Source organism: Felis catus, chromosome B4 (genome assembly GCF_018350175.1).
Source record: "Felis catus isolate Fca126 chromosome B4, F.catus_Fca126_mat1.0, whole genome shotgun sequence".
In the NCBI taxonomy this organism is placed as follows: Eukaryota; Metazoa; Chordata; class Mammalia; order Carnivora; family Felidae; genus Felis; species Felis catus.
Genome location: NC_058374.1, coordinates 123,438,536 through 123,459,054, shown reverse-complemented (window position 1 = coordinate 123,459,054; position 20,519 = coordinate 123,438,536). Strand labels below are relative to the sequence as shown.

At 41.5% G+C, this 20,519-nt stretch overlaps 1 protein-coding gene across 1 annotated transcript in view; it reads left to right on the top strand.

Annotated features, from left to right (window-relative positions):
* The window catches only part of CB4H12orf42 (chromosome B4 C12orf42 homolog), an 80,674-nt gene that overhangs the window by 56,735 nt on the left and 3,420 nt on the right, over window positions 1-20,519 (top strand). The window contains 3 exon segments of the mRNA XM_045033175.1: window positions 2,509-2,723; window positions 19,140-19,531; window positions 20,242-20,302. Of these exon segments, the coding sequence (XP_044889110.1) occupies window positions 2,509-2,723; window positions 19,140-19,531; window positions 20,242-20,302 (668 nt within the window).

Here is a 20,519-nt window from a genome sequence, read left to right as displayed (position 1 = left end):
ACAGGTGATCATTCTATCACCATGAAAGAGGAGATTGCCTGAGAAGGAAGCCAATGCGGGGAAAAATAGTGCTGAGACATGGATCTGAATCCTGATGACATAATTCCTACACTCCTGAATTCACTCATTCCTGAATCAAGAATGTCCTTTTTTTTCTTCAGTGCAAAATAACAAACCCAGTTTTTTGCTTAAGCTCATTTGTGTTGGATTTTGGTTACTTTCAATGAATGGAGTCCCGTCTAATACAGAGGAAGTCTGTCTGGTCTCATCCCTTCTGGCCTACTGAATTCTTAGTGTTGGAGCAGGCTTTGGAACCAATCCACACTCACCCAGAACAGACTCCTTTTATCAACTTTCATTCAAGTCTTTCAACAGTATGGCTTGCACACGCCTGGAGGTGGAAAACCACTGCCATGAGAGGCGACCCATTCCACCATTGCCCACCTGTACTTACTGAAAAGATGGCTTCAACATCTGGTCTTAGTTCTATCCTCTAGAGTCACAGAGACTAAAGATCTTTTTCTCTTCAGATATTTGAACATCCCTGCGAATCATATCTCTTTCTCAATCAAAATTATTTTCTCCAGACTGAATATCATCACTTCCTTTACCACAGGGTTTTTCTCTAAGTGTGACACATAATGTTTTCAGATAGAATATAGGACACTCAGTTTATCCTCCAGATTAATTTTTAGTATAAGCATGACCCCTGCAATACATTGCTTATCTGTTAACTAGGCATCCTATGGGTTATTTGCTAAATCTGACAACCTTATCCACATATCACCTGAATTAGCTTCATCTAGGAGCTTCCCACGTGAGAGATTCTGACACTAAAGTGGGTTGTTGTTCCCTGGAGTTTGAGGACCGCTTCTTTAGGCATTTCTTACACTCCTACCTGTCCTGCTTTGAGCATACTTGTGTTGCCTAGTGTTCCAAATTTTAGAGAGTTTTGCCATCTTAAGCAACATCAGGGCTCTGGGATAATTTGTAGAATGTATTGAGTGTTTTTTATATGGCAGCATTGGTCTAGGCAATAAACAACACTGAGGATCCTACTTTACAGAATGTACATTCTGATGGGACAGCCAGACTACAGACAAGCGAACAAATAAATATTTCATAACATAATTTCAGGAACTGGTAAGTCCTGTGAAGAAAAAATGAAAGCAATAGAAATAAGAGATGCCCCATTTTATTTATTTATTTATTTATTTATTTATTTATTTATTTATATTTATTTATTTTTAAGAGATGCCATTTTAGAGGAAATGATTCAAGAAGACCTCTCAGAGGGGGCAGAGAGCCTGGAGGAGACAAGAGGTTGAGCCAATACCAAGGTCTAGAGAAATAACATTCTAAATTTTTTTTTCAACGTTTATTTATTTTTGGGACAGAGAGAGACAGAGCATGAACGGGGGAGGGGCAGAGAGAGAGGGAGACACAGAATCGGAAACAGGCTCCAGGCTCTGAGCCATCAGCCCAGAGCCCGACGCGGGGCTCGAACTCACGGACCGCGAGATCGTGACCTGGCTGAAGTCGGACGCTTAACCGACTGCGCCACCCAGGCGCCCCTAGAGAAATAACATTCTAAAGGACAGGCACCAGCAAAGGCATGGAACCTGGGTGGGAACAAGTTTGGAGTGGTCAAGAAGCTGGAATGGAGTTGAAAAGATGGAGAGTAGCAAGGTATGTGGGCAGAGAGATGACAGGGGGCTAGACTGTGTAAGGCTTTGTGACGGTGATAAGACATTTTGATTTTTTAGATAAGTGCAATGGGATGCGATTGGAAGGGTTTTAGTGAGGAAAACAGGATCTGATTTAACTTTTCAAAGGATCCTTCTGGCGGCTCTAACGAGAATAAACTGAAGAGCACAAGAATGGACACTGGACCCTGGTTGTGAGGCTATTGGCAAAGTTTTGGTTCTTGCCTTTGACAACCTCTTCTTGTCTTGCTGATCTTTCTCCAGTTTTTTCAAGAGCACCACAGTATAATGGTGAGAGAATATGGGCTCCGAAGCCAAATGGCCTCGGGTTTGAATCCCAACTCTGTCAATTACTATCTGTGGGATGTTGGCCAAGATTTTTAACTACCCTGGGCCTTGTTTTCTTAATTTGAATAAAATGAGGGCAATAATTACACCTACCTCATTAAGTTGTTGTGGGGAATTAAATTAGTAGATACAAGGAAAATGTTTTGAACAGTTCCTGGCACATAATGAGCGCCCAATAAATGTTAGAGACCATTATTGAGCATAACGTGCTCTTTTTTGTCTTAGGACACTATTGTCCATTTCCCCTCCATCAGGCTAATTTCTGCTCATCCATCATGCTTTGAGTTGGCACAGGAAGCCTTTCCTACCTTTAACCACATCCTTGTGGGCAAAATGAGTCACATGACCAGCCCAGATTAAGGGGTGGGGAAACACACTCTATCCTGACATGGGGCAAAGTCACGCTGCGGAGGAAGGGTGGAGAATTAGGGCCATTTGTGCAATCTACCACCAGACATGCCGAGAGAACTATTGTCAAATGCTGCCAGGACACCCACTTCTGGTCACTCACGTGCCCAAAGGACCCTGCCTCAAGACGGTTTCAGCATCACGTTGTGACCTTCAACCTTGGCGTGGCAAGACTCGGCTTTCCTGCTGTCCAGAATGCTGGCTATTCTCTTGGCTGTAGTCGCTACCTTCTGGATGGAGAAGTTGTCGACAGCAGTGTGGGTGCGTGAGAGCGTGATGGGAGGTGTGGAAGAGAGAGCGTGTGTCCCAGCAGCCGCCTGCTCTTCGGCCAGCTGATTCCTCAGTGGAGAACCCTCCAGCTTGGTGCCAGATCTCAAGGGCTCAGGGCCATGGGGCCTTGAGGTCTGTAAACATCAGATGCTTTTAACGCTGCCATTCTTGCTTTGCCACAGGAGCGGCGCTCAAAAAGGGAGTCCCTCCCTCTGTCCATGAATAAGGCCTGCCTGCCAACACCAATTCCAGCTGTGAACATGTAATCAGCTCTTCTATGGCCCGAAAAGGGGAGTCCCAGAGGCCTAAATTTAATTTTCATGCATATTTGTCTTCTCCCTCTACTTTATGCAAACACTATTTTGTCGCCAGCACAGGCGCCAACTGTTTTGTTTGGATAATTGCTCGAAGTCAACCCCAAACTACAGGGAGCTCGGTTTTTTCAGAGAGCGCATTTTGGTTAATTTTCGGTTAACCAAATGATCTCTTCCTTCAGCTCTGCCTTCAGGGTTTCGGCGATGATTTCTGTAAACATTTTATTCGTTTCGAAGCAGTTCACCACCAGCGTCAGGTCTATTATCCTCTGTCCTGGGTCGGTTGGAAGGAGCAAAGAAACAGGAGTTCCGCAGCCCCACGGATCATCTGCTACTGCTGTTTTTCTTTCAAATAATTCTCTATTCATCTTGCCACAATCAGCGGGTCCTAGAGTGGCTGTAATAACCCAAGTAGAGGTTCGTGGCTATAATAGGGATGAGGGGAGAGGGAAAAATGAACTCTTGTAAAACAAAGATCTTATTTTTATGGAAATGAATAGAAACTCTAAGTAAGGATGAGACATATGGAAAAGCATAAAATATGAACAGAACGTTTTAAAATAGAAGGTCTTCAGAAATGCTCCATATGGCCCAGCAGTATTTAAGGTAACAGAAAATAGCTCATGTTGCAGCTGCTGGCGTTCATTCCTGGGGTTCAGGACTCAGTCCACAAAACTGTACTTTCCAATTTGTCTTGAAGAATGCTTCCTTTGTCTAACTCCTGGGGCTAATTCTTTTAGGGTTTGGGGGAGAGTTAAATGCAGTAAGTTATTAATTAAGACCTACCATTTTAATTCATTGTATCTCATTCTTGACGAAGGGAGAAATTACTCATATGTAATGTCTCTTTCTACCTTACGTGATAATCAATAGTTATGAAATAGTTATGAAAACTTCATGCAGTTTTAGAGCCTGTTTGGAGCTTAGGGGATGTAGATACTAGAGCACAGCGATAACACAGCCCTCGTAATGGAAACATCATTCTAAAAGTGACACAGGACATTAAAATGACATCTCCTAAAAGCCCAGCCCGCATACACCACTAATACCGAGTAGTCAACGATTACTACATAAAGAGTCAACCAAAACAATTACGCACTTTACCGAAGATTGTCAGATTGTTGCCATGGTATTAAAAATGACTTGGGAAAATCAGTGTGGGAACATCAAATGAGTTTTGTTATTCAGAATTCTCCACAGATAATATGCATCTCAGTATACTTCTTGCCCGGTCGAAAATGAAGGGAATATTTACTTCACCAGATATGAAACGGAATCACATTGAGTGATTGCATCATGATATGTCATATGCCAGACTTACTGTAGGAAAGCGCTTCTTTTTAATATCCTGGACTAATATGTGACTCAGATCTGTGGATACTGGCTTGGATTTTTCTTGATTTCCATCTTCAACTGGAATGTGGAAAATGAAATAGAAATAACAGAGGAAACAGAGGAACGTAAAACTCCACTCAAAATTAAGGAGTCTATTTTTGTTTGTTCAATTTTTCATTTTTCTGACAGCTTCAGCAGTCTCACTCTTACTTTCCTTGCCTTTAAGTTTGTAAATTCTGCCAGGACGTTTACCATGCTATTGTAGGGCCATTCGTTTCTCGTTTTATTTTGTCTGCACAGTCCTGATCAACTAATTTCATTTTTTCCTGCCGCTAAACCATTTTTTTTTTTTGGCTGAATTGACTGGATGTTTGGCTTTGTGTAGACACAGCCTCACTGTAAGTTGGCCCCCTAATTCAATAATTCACCATGAAGACTGGTTTTCATCCTCAGTGTGTTGAACAGGCATCTAATCAACCATTAATTTCCTTTTTGTTGGATGAACATAGTAACTATTTCTTTCCCTCTGATGAGAAGCAGAGGCAGAGAGGATTAGAGGTTGCCCTAAGTCAGAAAGGGAAGTTGTAGAAGTCAGCCTCAGGAATACCTACAGTCTTCAGGGGTGACGTGGTGGAGAAAGGCCAGAATTGGGAAGAAAAATTGATGGAGAAGAACTGATGGATAGGTGCACCTGTGGGTTGCTAGACATGGTGTTCGGCACTTTGAATGGAGCCTAGAAGGTTCTTCTACCAGTGAAGAATTGGACAACCTTGCACACGTCTCTTAGCTTCTCTAAAACTCTTTCTTTGTCATCCTTGAGTGGAACAGAGCAAATTTAATTTTCTTATAGTGCATCATGGCAGTATTTCCAATGGGAAATGGGAAATTATGCAGATCATTACCTGGTACCTTGTCAATATCACTCTGGTCTTTTGAATTTATTAAGAGATGGTAATAAATTTTACTATATTTATGAGTATGACTTATAATAAGTTACTTCATAACTTATCTATCTTTTTATAAGCATTCCATTTATTTAAGAGAAATAGCAGATGAGCTTAATAGCTTTCTTATGAATTGAGACACTTGTGATGGAGACCAGTTCAAACTTAAAAAGAAGTGCAGTTATAATTAATGTGATATGGTTATACTGGCTAGTTTTATTCAAGGTATTTTGAGTAGACATGGGTATCAATCTGAATTACATTGATCTTATTTTTCTAAAGTAAATGGAGTTTGGGGTGAAGCCTCAGGGATGATCTGAACCAGGGAATCTGAGAGTCTCTAGGACCCTCCATCATGTACCTGTCATTCTTCCTGCATGTTGCCTTTGTTTCCTCAGAGTAGCTTCTTCAATGAGGACGAAAACATGGTCTCTAATAACTCACAGCTCATATTTCAGAGTATCTCTCTTTGGGAAGGAGTAGAGATGTGGTCTTTTAGGTCCTAAGAACAAAACTCTGTTGAGAGACTCTGATTGTCCAAGCTTGAGTCAGTTGCACAACACCATGTGCAGGGAGTGTGGCACCAACTTGGATGATTTTCCCATTGTAGTTGAAGAAGGGAATATTCTAAAAATAAGGAAGCTCTTCTTTAAACTGCTTTGACTCCTAGGATCATTGGCCTAAACCAAGTGTGTGTGTGTGTGTGTGTGAGCAGACAGAATAAAACATGATTACTAAATAAGTTTAATAACGCATTGTCAACAGAAATTCTTATGAATTTGCTTAAATACTTAGAACAATGACTTTTGTATGTTAATGCATTTATTTAGAAAACACCTTTTGAACCCTCACAGAGTGCAACATGCTAGGCACTGGGCTGGACTCAGAGAAGCATAAATATGCAGATTCTTTCCTGAAATAATTTACAACTTTTTTTGGTTAAAAATGGCATACTCACCGAAGACTTTGAATTACAATGTGCTCGTGTCCAGTGAGAATACAGGAAGAGGTTAGTGTCCAGTGAGAATACAGGAAAAACTAGAACCACTTTCTCTGAGTATTAGCAAAGGACTGTGAGCCTGCACAGCAAGCGAAGGCTTCATAAAAGGAGTGGTAGTCATCCTGCGCCTTGAAGACTAATAGGATGTAGACAGGTAGACAGTATTCCAAGTGGAAGACATTCTAAGTGGAGTCAATGTACAGGGGTGGAAAGGAGGACTCAATGCCAAGGCAAGGGGCTGAGTGTTTTGAAACACCATTATTCTGCATAACTTTGTACCTGATCTATTATGTACACAGTTATTTTGCTTAGAAAATGCCCCATATAAAGATAGTTCAAAAGTTGACTTCCTTTTAATCCTTATCTGCTTATCCCTGTTCTGATGAATTTGTGAAGCTGTATTGCAGTTAGTGGGTGTCTTGTCTACAGTACAATAAAGGCGAATTGCTCCAGTGCTGAATCCTTCCTTCCTTAATGAGCATGAAAATTTCTTTTATTTAACAGAAACTTATGAGCCAAGAGGTGGTATGTTGAGAGTTTGATCCCATTTTATTATTGAAAGTTGCTATTTACGTACAAGTTTTATGGAGCACCCACAGTGATGAAATTGACATATCCAGTCTCTCTCCTTACGAAGGTTGGAGTAATTTTGAAGACAAGATAATTCAATAAGCAATTTCAGGTGTTGATTGTTATTATAAAGCTAGTCCAAGGAACTATGAGAACATACAGAAGAAGGAGCTAAGCAGTTCAGAAGTTAGGGGAAAGAAAAAAAAGAAAGAGAGAAGTAGAAATTGGTCAGAGAAACAGGGTCTGTGGAAGAAATGCCAGATAGAAAAAAAATGGCTGAATGTCAGGAGACAGTGTCAGAAGTATGATGTATCCAAGGAACTAAAAAGAACTCTCTGTCGTCTTTCTCTTTCCCTTTCTTGTCTCTCCTTTCTGACTCCCACCATGATTATGATTAAGGTCAGAGAGACAGAACTGAGAGATATATGCTTATTCACTAATTTTTTCTCTTACACTGTTTTCAGATCTCTTGAAATAAATTCCAGTTCCTTCCTAAGATGGAGCTTAATAACCAGAACCCCATATTTCTAATATTGAACATAAAACTGATTCTGACCAAGACTGTCCAATAAGGAAGCTAGCAATGTGCTCTTGGGTTTAGTAATAAATGCATGTGATACAATTAGCTTTATTCAATTCTGCCATCACGCTTCACTTTGGATCGCCTTTAACCAAGACTCAGTGTTGTCAATGACCCAGATCTTTGAGTTCTTTTGTGCCAACTTTATCAAATCTCACTGATAGAAATTTCATGGACTTGTTGGTGTTTACTATTAAGAAGACCATTCAAGACCCTGAGATGTTAAAATAAGTGATTTCTCTTTTCAGTGTGGAAGGTTATGCCTGTCAGGAGGAGATGCCATTCGGTCTTAATGATTACATGTTATTAAATTAATATTTTAATTGGGTTGCCTGGTTATTCTAACCCCCTATGGCCTCAAGGTATATTTCTTTAACGTGATCTCTCACCATAATTGTCTTCTGCTGATTCAAAGAAGTGGAAGGATACTTGTTAAAAGAGGAGATCATCACTCAAAATCACTTGCCTTGCTGGTGTCAGCCATCAGGCTAATACATTTATTTGGACAACAGTGGGTTCTGACAGAACTTAGAAATTTCTCTTTCTCGGTTGTGAGATATGATGGATGTGCCATACCGGTGACCTTTACACAGGGCCACATGTTAATATTCAGGACCTCCCTTTTGTTGGCCTCAAACAATGGCTGTCATTAAGAAAGCTTGGTTTGCCAATATGCCCTCTGTTAGGATGCTGGACCACTCCTGATTGGTCACTGGGAAGTATCATGTGCCTTTGATGGAAATGACATGGAAGATGTATGGTCAAAGTGCTGTGCTCAGCACCACTGCTGTGCAGGGGAGAAAACCACTATGACCCAAATAGCCCTGCACTCAAACAATGTCGCACCAACCAAAGACAACATATTGGGAAGAAAAATGCTTGTAAACTGTGTGTGTTGGAAGATGTATTGGCCAGACGGCCATAGGGCAATCTTTGAACCATTGAAATCTTTAGAAATATTGTTTGGTTCTGAAACAATACTTACAAACCTAATTAATCAAGCATAGATGGTTTATTTTCAGGCGTTCCACAGTGTGTTGCTTTAATGCAAGAATAGGGTCTGTCGGGTTCTTTTTGCTGTTTCACAGAGGCACGCAGAAACTCAGCATGGGCATTCATGTTCATACAAGTTGAAGCTCTAAATTTCAAAATAATATCTACATAGATCTCTGGTGAGCCCGTCAACAAAGGCCGGGGTTAGGGGTAGCCTGGATTCCTTTTTCAATTGTTCCTGATTCCATGTGTGACTTTTTCCCCCCACCTTTCTCCTTCATTTTATTTGTCAGAATTATTTATTCACAGAATCACTGAAGAAAGATCACCATTTCTGTGGCATTTTCTAGCTTGAGGGGAAACACTTTTACTTTTTATTTTTTTTTTTATTAGCAGAATAACTGTCATGAAGGTTGCCTTTCCTGAATATGTGCTACTGAATCACCATTCTTTTCCAGTCTTAGTATCACATTTTAAAAGGGTCATCGGGAAACCACACATCCCCCGGGGGAAGGGTGAAAGATGTGAAAAACATTTCATCTTAGAAAGTAAGGTGCCATCTGGAGCGATACCACAGGCAGGTAGCACAAGCCTTTTGTGTCTCAAGCAAGCTGTGGCTGAGATAAGCTCATCACTCAGATGAAAGAATTGTCCAAGTACTTAGTTGCATGCAAAATCGTGCCGGGTCAGAGTTTTAGCAAGACATGAAATATTACACTGGGTCATGGCAGTTGAATTGTGTGAGTACAATCCCCGAGGGTCAATTCCTGGTTATTTATTTAGGGGCAGGTTATCAAGTTGGTGGATTATCCAAGTGCTCCCCACTGTGTCCTCCAGGGCTATGTCACTATTCACCAGCTGGTTAGAATTTGAAGAGCAGGAGAAGGCAAAGGGGCTGAAACTCAACCCATGACTATAAAGCTTGCAAACAATTCAGATGAAAGATTTGGTGGGAGGAGAGATGTTCAAGCTCATTATTTATCAGGAAAGTACAGGCTAACACCACAACACAGTACTGTTTTATACCTGCCCGAATGGCAAAGATTGAAAAACATAATCAAGTAGTAGCAAGTGTTGGCAAGGTTGTGGAACAATAAGAAGCTGGTGGGAATGTAAATTGGTAAAAACACTCTGGAAAACAGTGGGTATTATATAATAAGGTGGAAGATGTGCATACCCTGTAACTTGGCTATTCCACTCCTAGAGAAACTAGAATACACGCAGCAGAGACGTGTGCAAAAATGTTCACGGCAGCCTTGTTTGTAATATTGGAAAACAAAACAAAACTGGATTTCACCCAAACACCCATCAATGTGAAAATGGATGAATAAATAGTGGATATTTATATAATGAAATTGGGTTGGTCTGTGGCTATTTGTTTTCTTTAAACTATGTGTATATGTCATATATACTCTTGTGGGCATATTGAGTGGTAAAATATGAAATTGCCTACATTTGGCCATTTTTGTCCTACAAAATAGCAATTGCATATGGTAACACAGTGTTCTAAAAATAAGGAAGAGCTTTTTTAGTGTAGTTCAGAGACTCATAGGACTGGAGGGCTCGAAGATAATTTATAGATCATTTTAATTCATCTATAGATGAGGAAACCAGGGTCTGGAAACATTCATTCAATGAATCCACCAGCAACTAAGTGCATTGACTCTCAAATTACACTCCATGTTTGAAAGGATCTGTAGTCTAACTTAGACGTTTAAAGACAAAACGTTCCACTCCACTTCTATGTCCCTAGGTTGAAAAGTTTCTGTGATTCTGTGTACTTAAAAACCGAGTAAGCCTGAAGTATCATGGGAAAAGAGGTGGTGTCATGGGAGGACGGTGAGTTACTTTTGAATGCCCTTCAGTCACTTTCTGATGTGTGGTGAGAGGTGGAAGGTGGACTCTGTGTCCTTTCACTAGAGTGATACCAGGACAAGGACCATCCCTCCTCCAGAATGCAGGGACAGGCACCTGCACACTCAGCAGAGTACCTGAGCTGTGACAGGTGCCTGCTCCTCCAGTAGCCACTTCATTGTCCCACATCCATGGTGGGTATCAGCAACTTCCCCATGAACCAAGGCACAGACCTGGAACTCCCTTTAAAAACTGACTGGGCTTCTGGTGTTTGAGATGAAACTTGTTTGCCCTTTTGATTGGGGACAAGGCTCTAGAGCTGGTGACTGTGGTGAACTGTCTCTCTGAGAGAAACAGGCTTGCTGGGTACTTACTTATGTGCTCTTTCTTTCCCCGAGGAAAGAAAAGGGAAGTGGTTACCCTCATACAGGTCTACTGAAGGGGAGGATGGAGGGTGATGTGCACGTGGAGAAGGGTAATGCTATAACGCTAAAGAGCATCCATTGGAGGGGTGAGCAATTCATTCACTCATTTGTTTTTTCTAGGAGAGGTTTCTGAGTGTGCACTATCTGCCTAGTGTTTGAGATACTGTGGAAAACGATTCAGAGATGGTACTTGCCCTCATAAAGCTTACATTCTAGCCAGGAAGATTGGCATAAACTTGAAAACAATTAGATATATAAACTATTGTTATACTGAATAAAAATCAAACAGGGAAAGGAGACATGATGGAAGTTGGGAGGCCATCTTGGAATGAAATGGGGAGTAAGCTTCTTTTAGAAGCAGTTACCTTTTAGATCAATTAAAATAAAAAAATTTAAGATATTTATTCTTCTCTGAGTTCTTCCTTTCTTTATGTAGATCTGAGTTCATGACCTCTATTGTTTTCCTTCTCAATGAGAACTGATTTTAGCATTTCTTGTAAGGCAAGTCTGCAGACAATAAATTTTCTCCACTTTTAAATTATTATTTGAGAAAGTTATTTCTCCTTAAGTGTTGAAGTATAATTTTGCTGGATATATAACTCTAGGTTGGTGTGTGTGTGTTTGTGTGTGTGTGTGTGTGTGTGTGTGTGTCCTCCAATATTTTGTTAATGTTTCATTATACTCTCTTCCTGCTCATAGTTTCTGATGAGAAATCCACTTTGATTCTCATCATTATTCTTCTAAAAGGTGCTCCCTGCCTCCCCCACCCCCTGTTCTTTCAAGATCTTCTCTTTGTGTTTGGTTTTCTACAGTTTGAACATGACATAGTTAGATGTAATTTTTTTTTCTTTTTTGGCATTTATCTTGCTTAATATTCTTTGGGCAGCCTGGATCTATGGTTTGGTGTCTGTCATTAAGTTTGGAAAGTTCCCAGCCATTACTTTAAATATTTCTTCGGTCTCACTGTCTTTTTTTTCTCCTTATGGTATTCCAAATAGGATATGTATGTTATATCCTATAAAATTGTCCCCTACTTCCTGTATGTTCTGTTCTTTTTTAAAAAAAATAAATTTTTAATTTTTTCCCCCATTCCTTTCTCTCTGAATTTTCATTCAGAAGTTCTCACTGACCTCTCTTCATGCTCACTGACTCTTTCCGTGGCCATGTTCACTGTACTGATGAGCCCATTAAGTACATTCCTTATTTCTGTTACAGTGTTTTGTATTTTCAGCATTTCTTTTTTTGTTGCATTTTTGGTTTTTTTTTTCATTTTTTAATAAAAATTGTATATATTTATAGTGTACAACATGATGATTTGATATGATTTGATGCGTGCACACACACACACACACGCACACACAGTGAAGTGATTACTGCTTTAAAACTAACATGCCATCTCCTTACATAGTTACCTTTTTTTTTTTGGTGTGCAATGACAGCACCCGAAATCTACCCCCTTGGCAAATTTCCAGTGTTCCAGTATTGTTAGCTATACTTACCAAGCTGCACACTAGATCTCTACATGTGTTCATCCTATATAACTGCAACTTTGTACCCTTGGATTAACATCTCCTCGTTTCCCCCACTTCTCTGTCCCTGGTAACCAGTATTCTGCTCTCTGCTTCGGTGTGTTGAACTTTGTTGGATTCCACAGTTAAGTGAAATCAAGTAGCATTTCTTTTTGATCCTTTATTAGCGTTTCTGTCTCTCTGAGAGAAACAGGCTTGCTGGGTGCTTACTCATGTGCTCTTTCTTGTTGTCTGCTTTCTCTATTAGAGCCCATCACCTATGCATTGCAGTTATTCTAAATTCCTTCTCTGATAATTCCGACAGCTGTGTCATAGCTGAGTCTGGTTCTTATGCTTGCTTTGTCTCTTCAACTGCGTTTTCTGTTCTTGCCTTTGGGCATGCCTTATGATTTTTTATTGAAAGCCAATCTTGATAGATGAGGAAATAGGAACTGAGATAAACAGATCTTAGATGAGGAAATAGGAACTGAGATAAACTGATCTTTGTGGTGGTGGGGGGTGTTTATGTTAATCTGGCTGGGGGGTGGGCCACGTTTAATGTTTGTTGTAGCTGTAGATGCCAGAGGCTCCATACTTCTCCAGTGTTCTTGCTTCTGTCTCCCCTCTGGACTTGGGCTTTCCCTCACTATTCTTCCTCAGAGAGAGTCTTCATCTTCAGCTTTTCCAGCTGTAATACATTATTATTGCACTGGAGACCTAGTGGTGCAATGATAAGGTGTAGGTGGGGAGATGTATTTTATGATTTTACGATTAAATCTCAGTCTTTTAGTGGGTCTGTGTTTTTGGGTTGTGACCTTCCCAAGTATTTCTTGGCTTTTCTTTTCTCCCCCTTATGTGAGGCAAGATGGCCAAATGGGGCTATGGTGGGACAAATGCCCTTCCCTTGGCTGGGATAAGGCTCTGGTATGCCTTTCTTATGGAGACTGCTCTGGGCATAATTTGCAGTGACTTTTCTTCCCTTTTCCTGTGTCAGAATTGTGAAGGAATCTTTCTCAGATCCTCAGCTTGAGAAACTGGGGTGGGGAGACAGGATTCTTCTTAGGCAAAACCTACTGAAGTCTAGAGACCCCATAAAACTGTAGCCCTCAGGAGCTTCTCGCTCTCAAGCTGCTCTACGCTTAGCCTCCAGCTTCATCAAAATTGCCATTTAAATGATCCTACCACTTATGGCTTCAGAGGCTTCTACTCTAGGTGCGTTGATCTTGGTTTGATTCTCTGGGTTCACCTGTGTCTCCAGGTGGGGTGCCAGTTTATCCTGCAAACTCAGTTCTCTGGGTTCAAGTGAAGTTGTTGATTTTTATTTTGTTTAGCTCTTTCCTGTTGCAGGGATCAGAATGTCAATTTCCAAGCTGTTTCCATGTTGGAGCTGAAACTGGAAGTCCATTTCTTGTATTTTCCCCCATTTTTATGATCATCATCCCCATTTTACAGATGAGACAGACCTAACACCAACTGGCTAGCTCTGAACTGCTATATAAACTACCATTCGCGTCCAAGTTGCCATCCCTGCAACCTTTGGCTGACTGTCAGCTGCCTTCTGACTGGCTTCCACTCTTGCTCCCTCCTGCCCACCTTCCCCCCTCCTGCCCACCTTCCCTTAGAGATCTTTCCAAAGGTGAGTGCGGCTGTCATGGCTCATCTATGTGACACCGTTAGTAGCTCTCCATCGTACATTGTGCAGCCTCCAGACCTCGCCTGCTCCTTCGCTCCCGCTGACTTCCATTGAGCCACTGGGGCTGGCAGTGTTTGGAACACAACTCAGTCCTTGTCAGGCTGAAATGCTCTTTTCCCCACTCCTGAACAACTAAGTCCTTTTCAACCTTCGGGTCAGTGTCAGAGTGAATGTTGCCTTCGTGAGTCCCCACCCATGTTTCTCTCTGTCAGCCCCTTGTATTTTCTATGCCTTCACTCACTACAATTTGTAATTGCTTAGTTGTGACCTATTTTTGGCATCTTCCCCAGGAGCTTGCAAACTCCATGAGGTCAGGGGCCACGTTTGTCTTATTCTGTTGTGTTCCCAGGATCAAGCACAGGGCAAGACACAGAGAAGGCATTCAATAAATATTTTTGAACAAATAAAATGAGGCAAACTCTGGATGGATGAAAAAGATATTGTTTTATCCTTCAAGTCCTTATTGCTGAAACAGGCCCTTCAGGAGCTATAGAAGGAGAGATGAAGGGACATTGTCAATAACAACAATAATAATAAGAGCTAAGGCTTGCTGGGTACATCCTGTGTGGCAGGCGCTGCTCTGAGCTGCTTATTAACCTACTCTGCATCTGAACCCCATATGGTAGGTGTTCTCATTACTGCTATTTTATGAGTGTGGAAATGAGGACAGAGGGCAGTGGGGCAGCTTGGCCTGGTAACACAGAGATTTCTTTGACCCAAGGAGTCTGGGCACAGAACTTGTACACTTGGCCTCTGAGCTCTACCACTGCTCAAGGCTTGATGCTTCACAGACTCCTACCGTGGGCTCAACCCCATTGGCTTAAAAATGACTCAGTCCACAGCTAGAAGACATGCTGAGTGTAAGGTGGCAGATTCCATTAAAGTTCACGATGTGGTCAAAAATCCTTTTAAAGAGTGTATCGCTGGAGTTCTCAGCATTAATTAAAGACCTGTTTAAGGGTTGTGTTTGATTTTAGATACATAGGAGATGACATCAATTAACTTTAGCCCCAATTGGTGCCAACAGTTAAGGGCAAAATGAACCTTGGGGAATTAATGGTCCCTGGGTTTCAGTAATCCTTCCAGGACAGCTGCCTCTAGTTTTCCCATAACATGAACACGCCAGTGAGGAGCCCAAGAAAGTGAAGAGACTGAGGGGGAGGATATAGACACGAAGAAGTCATATGCTGAGGGATAGCTGCCGGGCATGGGCACAAAGTGGGGCAGCACCTTCCTTGTTGGCATCTAGAGGGGCTGAACATGCGGGAGTTACCATATTTGTCATTTTCTTTTCTTTTCTTTTTTAACTCTTTTATGTTTATTTATTTTTGAGAGAGAGACAGACAGAGTGTGAGTGGGGAAGCGGCAGAGAGAGAGGGAGACATAGAATCTGAAGCAGGCTCCAGGCTCCGAGCTGTCAGCACAGAGCCCAACGCGGGGCTCGTACTCACTAGCCTCGAGATCGTGACCTGGGGCGAAGTCGGATGCTCAACCGACTGAGCCACCTGGGCGCCCCACCATATTTGTCATTTTCTAATGAACAGAAAATGGATAAAATGAATAAATCAGAATCTGTCATGACTTATCATGAACTACTTTGCTGCCTGAGAGAAAGATAAATTGCTTCTGTGAAATACATTCAGCTCTGAGGCTTATTTTATTGTACCTTGAAATCTCCTGTCTGCCACGATATTACTTCAAATGAAATTAGCAATGGATGGAAGACCTGAGCTGCGAGATGACAGGCAGAGTCGCCTACACATGAAAAGAACTTGTAAAACTGGGATATTGGGAAGAATTTTTTTTTTAAACAAACCACTCCAGAAAACAAAGACCCCAAGTATAGGAAAAGTTGGAGGGGCAGCCTGGGAGAGCGGCTAGAATGCGGGCTTTCATGGAAGCTGATTCCAGTCATTGGGCCACAGGCAGATGCCCTTTCTTCCTCTGTACATTAGAAGCACTGCCGATAGCATTTACTATGGGCCAAGGCATGGGTCCCAGGGCAGTGCCAAGTCCATGGTCAAGTGCCACAGCTTGCTAGCTGTTATGGTGGGCATTTATATTCCTTCCTTCGCCAAACCCACTTCATGACAGTTTGCTCTGGCAATGCTGACACTGATTGGGTAGTAGAAAAACAAAAATCCCCTCAAAATCTAAGACCTGAGTCCCCAACCCTAGCTTCTCTGATGTTTGGCTAGTGACGTGGACAAGGTGTTTACTCTCTGACCTCAGTTTCCTCCTCAGGAAAATGAGGAAGCAGGAGGGTTATTGTCAGGCTCAGGTGGGATTACTGATGGGAAAACATAACATATAAAGGAATATGCAAGTTGCAAAGTGATACAGAACGTTGGTTTCTGAAATGAAGACTTGTCCACAGAGAGAGCGGAGAGAGACATTTTGACTTCACGCTTTGGCACGTTCATGATTGTTTGGACTGAATAATATTTATAACAGTACCTGAAATTTCTGATGAGTGAATTAGACAAATGTTTCCCTGATTGCTTAATATAATACCTGCGGGGTTTACGAAGCCACAGGTCCTGGGGTCCTGGGACCACGTATCTATATTTTTTAAAGCATGCCCAACATTGGCTAATGTGCAGTCAGGATTGGGAAATACTGCATTAGATTCAAGAGATGTGTAACCTAACAAAGAGCCCTGGACTTTAAATCATGAACAGTGGATTTTGGCTCGAGTTCTGTCACTATCTTGGTAGATAAATTTGAAAACTTTTTTTTTTAAAGACTGGAAACCACTGGAGTTTGCAGAACGGCCTTCCATTTTCCACAGTCTCCAGTTGTTTAATGCTAAAACAACTGGTTGTTCTATGTGATTCAGGCAACCTGGTAGTTGTGTCATAGAGGAAACTTGAAATTTGCTCTGGTGTCCATAAACCTGAGAGGCTCTGGGTTTCTGTGCTGAAATCCATTTTGCTATATATCAGCTGGTCAATTTAGTCTCAAAATGATCAATTCTGTTGGCCTGAGTAAACTTTTGTCACTGGATTAGTATCTGGTACATGACAGGAGCTCAGTAAATATTGGTTATTCAATTAAATAAGCATAGTCACCACCTGTCCCAACATCATCCAAGGTGGCTTTAATATTATTCCTCATATGTAGTATTATATATAACCATGTATATATATGTGTGTGTGTGTGTGTGTGTGTGTGTGTGTATGCTTATCATACAGCAAATACAGTGTTACTTATTTGCCCTTCTAATAAGATGAAATCCCTGATGCAGAGATAGTGAGATTCAGGCTCCTAGAGGTATTTAAGCAGAGGTGGTTGATGAGGGTGGTGGGGTTGAACTTTAGATAATCTATAAAATCTCTTTCCACTCATAGCTTTTAGGATGTGAAGGTGTGTAGAGAGCCTTTGAGACTTCCCTCCTGTTCTTGATGGTTGAACAACAGAACAAGGGCAGATCAAATGCCACTGGTTCTAGCTTTGTAGGTTTTCCTTTGGGATCGAGAGTCCCGGAGCTACTGTTTTGAAATATTCTAGATGGTTCTTTGCATTTGGGAAAGCCTGACGGATTTGTGCACCATTTCAAATTCTGGACTTCAAAATGAAATGAGGCAATCGATTAAAATGAAAATAAAAGCTCAATCTTCCTAAAGTGTTGGAGGTAGACAAAACGTCTAGAACCCTCAATCTGCGTATGCACAAAGCTTGCATACGCATTCCCATGGTGCCTAGCTGAATACTTATAAAACCATATTCTGAAATGAAGATGGTGTGAACAGAAGCAAATGATACTGTGACTTTTACAGGGCTGGCCATAGGCCAAAGATGCAAATTGATGGCCTGTGGTGATTCAGAGAGCAGATGTGTTTTGTGGAGCCCACGCTGTGTTTTTTAAAAAACTCGAGTGAGTTACCAACACTTAAAAATCAGAAGTTTTTACATAAATAAAAAATATACTTCTGCTTCTCCTGAAAATCCAGAACAATCCATCTAGACTGGGCTCACATGCCCTCACGGCCACATAAAACAAGGTCTGAGAAGTGGCCGGCCCCTGTGGAAGGATGGCATGTACTTCCAGGGTACCCCCTCCTTGGCCCTTTCTCCCCTTTCTGTTATCTGTAAGTCCCCTTGCAGGGACATTTGCTTTGATTCCTCCTTCTGCAGACAAGGCTGTGGTTTAAGAGGAGGGCTTCCTGGTACCTAACACAGCCAGCGCCCTCTTCGCCACTTGACAAACACCTTGAGAACAGGGAATAGGAATCTGGTAAAAAACTTGTGTGCCCTGGCACCATTTCTGCCACACAGAAGAACTCGTGGAAGTAGACTCGCTTCCCTTTCCCATCCCACACCTCCTGGCTTTTCCTCTTTTCTACCTTCTACTCCCCAAATCTGAACACCTTATTTTTCCCCCCAGACTATTAATAACTCTTCAGGGGCAACGTGGGTAAATTGGAACTATTGTGGATCCCCAAGTTTCCTAGGCCTGATGTAAGAAATAACTACAAACTGGATGGCTTAAAATTGCTTTCTCACAGTTCTGGCAGCCAGAAGTCAGAAATCCAGGTGTCAGCAAGACTGGCACCTTCTGAGGGACAATTCACTCCATGCCTTTCTCTTAGCTGTGGGTGGTTGCCGTAACCCTTGACGTGCTTTGGCTTGGAGATACCGTGTTCCAGTCTCTGCCTCCGTCATGACGTGGTGTTCTTCCTGTGTGCCTGTGTCTGATAAGGACACTGGTCATATTGGGTTGAGGCCTCGCCCTAACAGCCTCAACTTGATTGCATCTGCAAAGACTCTATTTCCAAATAAGGTCACATTCACAGGTGCAGAGGGTTGGGGCTTCAATATACCTTCTTGGGAGACACAGTTCAACCCATTAGCCTCAAACTAGTTTTCTAACCTGTAAAATGGAGTAATAATAGCATCTGTGAGACATGGTTCTTATGAGGACTGATTCGTCTTGTCCAGGTCTTCACATGGTGCTTACAGCAAAAGCATGTTCAGCCTTTTGCGTCATTTGCTGTATCTTTTCCCTCCTCCACTTTTTCCACTTTGGTACCCTGGTCCTTGGCTTCTCTGTCATTTCTTTTTTGTTCAGTATAGAAATAGCAAACAAAAAGACAAAATCAAATATTGCTTAATTTCATCCTTCCCATCATTAATTTAGTAGGTAATACTGAAGTCCATTCTTTTAAATGAATGTGTTTGTTTTTTGCAGTGTTTCCAGGAAAGGTTCAGACTCCAGGGGCATGTAGAAGACTACTTTGTGCTCAACAGTACAGTATACCCAGGTCTCCTGCTCCTGCTGTAAGTACAGCTTTTTCTGAAGAGGAAAGCCATGGAGAGGCCAGTTTCTCCCAAACACCATCCAGTGAATGGGACGAGACCCGACTGATCTTTGCTGTCAGACAAGAAATGAAAAAGAGAGCCAGAGGAGCACCCAATGCGGCCTGGAGTTGTCCACTTTTGGAAAAGTCCATGACAAAAAAGCCTATTAGACCCAGTCACAGTCATGCCTGTGCATCTAGAGGCTGCAGGAACCACAGGAATAGACACGTGAGGATTCAGAATCAGCTTCCTTCGATTCCAGGGGCGATTATGCCCCACTTGGTAAGGATCACCTTGTGGCTCTTAATTCCTTTTTTTTTTTTTTTCAATTGGTCACATTTTGTTTTTAACTTCATACAAACAGCAAAGCTACTGACCCAATGGCAGGTCTTATTCTAGAAGGTTCTATAAGAACTGTATCAGTCAGTCTTGAATGGAAGTCTTCTTGTTGCCGGGTATCATATTGGAGGAGAGAACAAGTGTGATTTGATGACAAGTAATGTGATGATTCAGGTGTTGCACCTGATAATGATAATGATAATGATAGTGATAATGACAATGACAATTCTTACTATCACGATTGCTTCATCCCCCATTTAACAAGCTCTCACCGTATGCTGTATACTGTGCTGAGCATTTCACATTATTTTATGAAAGCCTCATATAACACCTTTAGGCAGGTATTGTTATTATCCCCATTTTACAGATAATGAAACTGTGAATTCATAGCACAGGATAATGTATATTATCCTGTCAAAAATTCTCATGGGAGTAATGATTAAAAGTAAGGAAACAGACCAGAAGGAACGAGCTTCGAAACCTTGGAGACGTGGGCTCCAAACTGCTTTGTCCCATCTCAGTTCTGTAGCCATGATCAAGTCCTATAAGTGTTCTTTGAGCCCAGTATTTTCATCTGTTAACTAATGACAATTACTGCCTTGAAGAGATGTAATTAGAGGATTGCTCTAAATGAAGTTCACTGAACACAGCAGGGACTGAATGGTGGTGGTGATGGTGGTGGTGGCATTTATGGGGCTGTTGTTCAGATAGGAGGTGAGAAAATGTGAGGAAACAATGTATATTCTAGACACTCTAGAACTGTCATGTAGAAGGATTATAGTAGTCTTACATAGCCTTTTTTTTTTTGAAAATCTTTTTGGTATATTTCGCTTCAAATGTTTATAGTTTACTGGAATTGACCAATGGAAGAAAGAAACAGATTTTGACTCAGTACAAAGAAGAACTTTCTTTGAACTAGAGGAGAATGTAC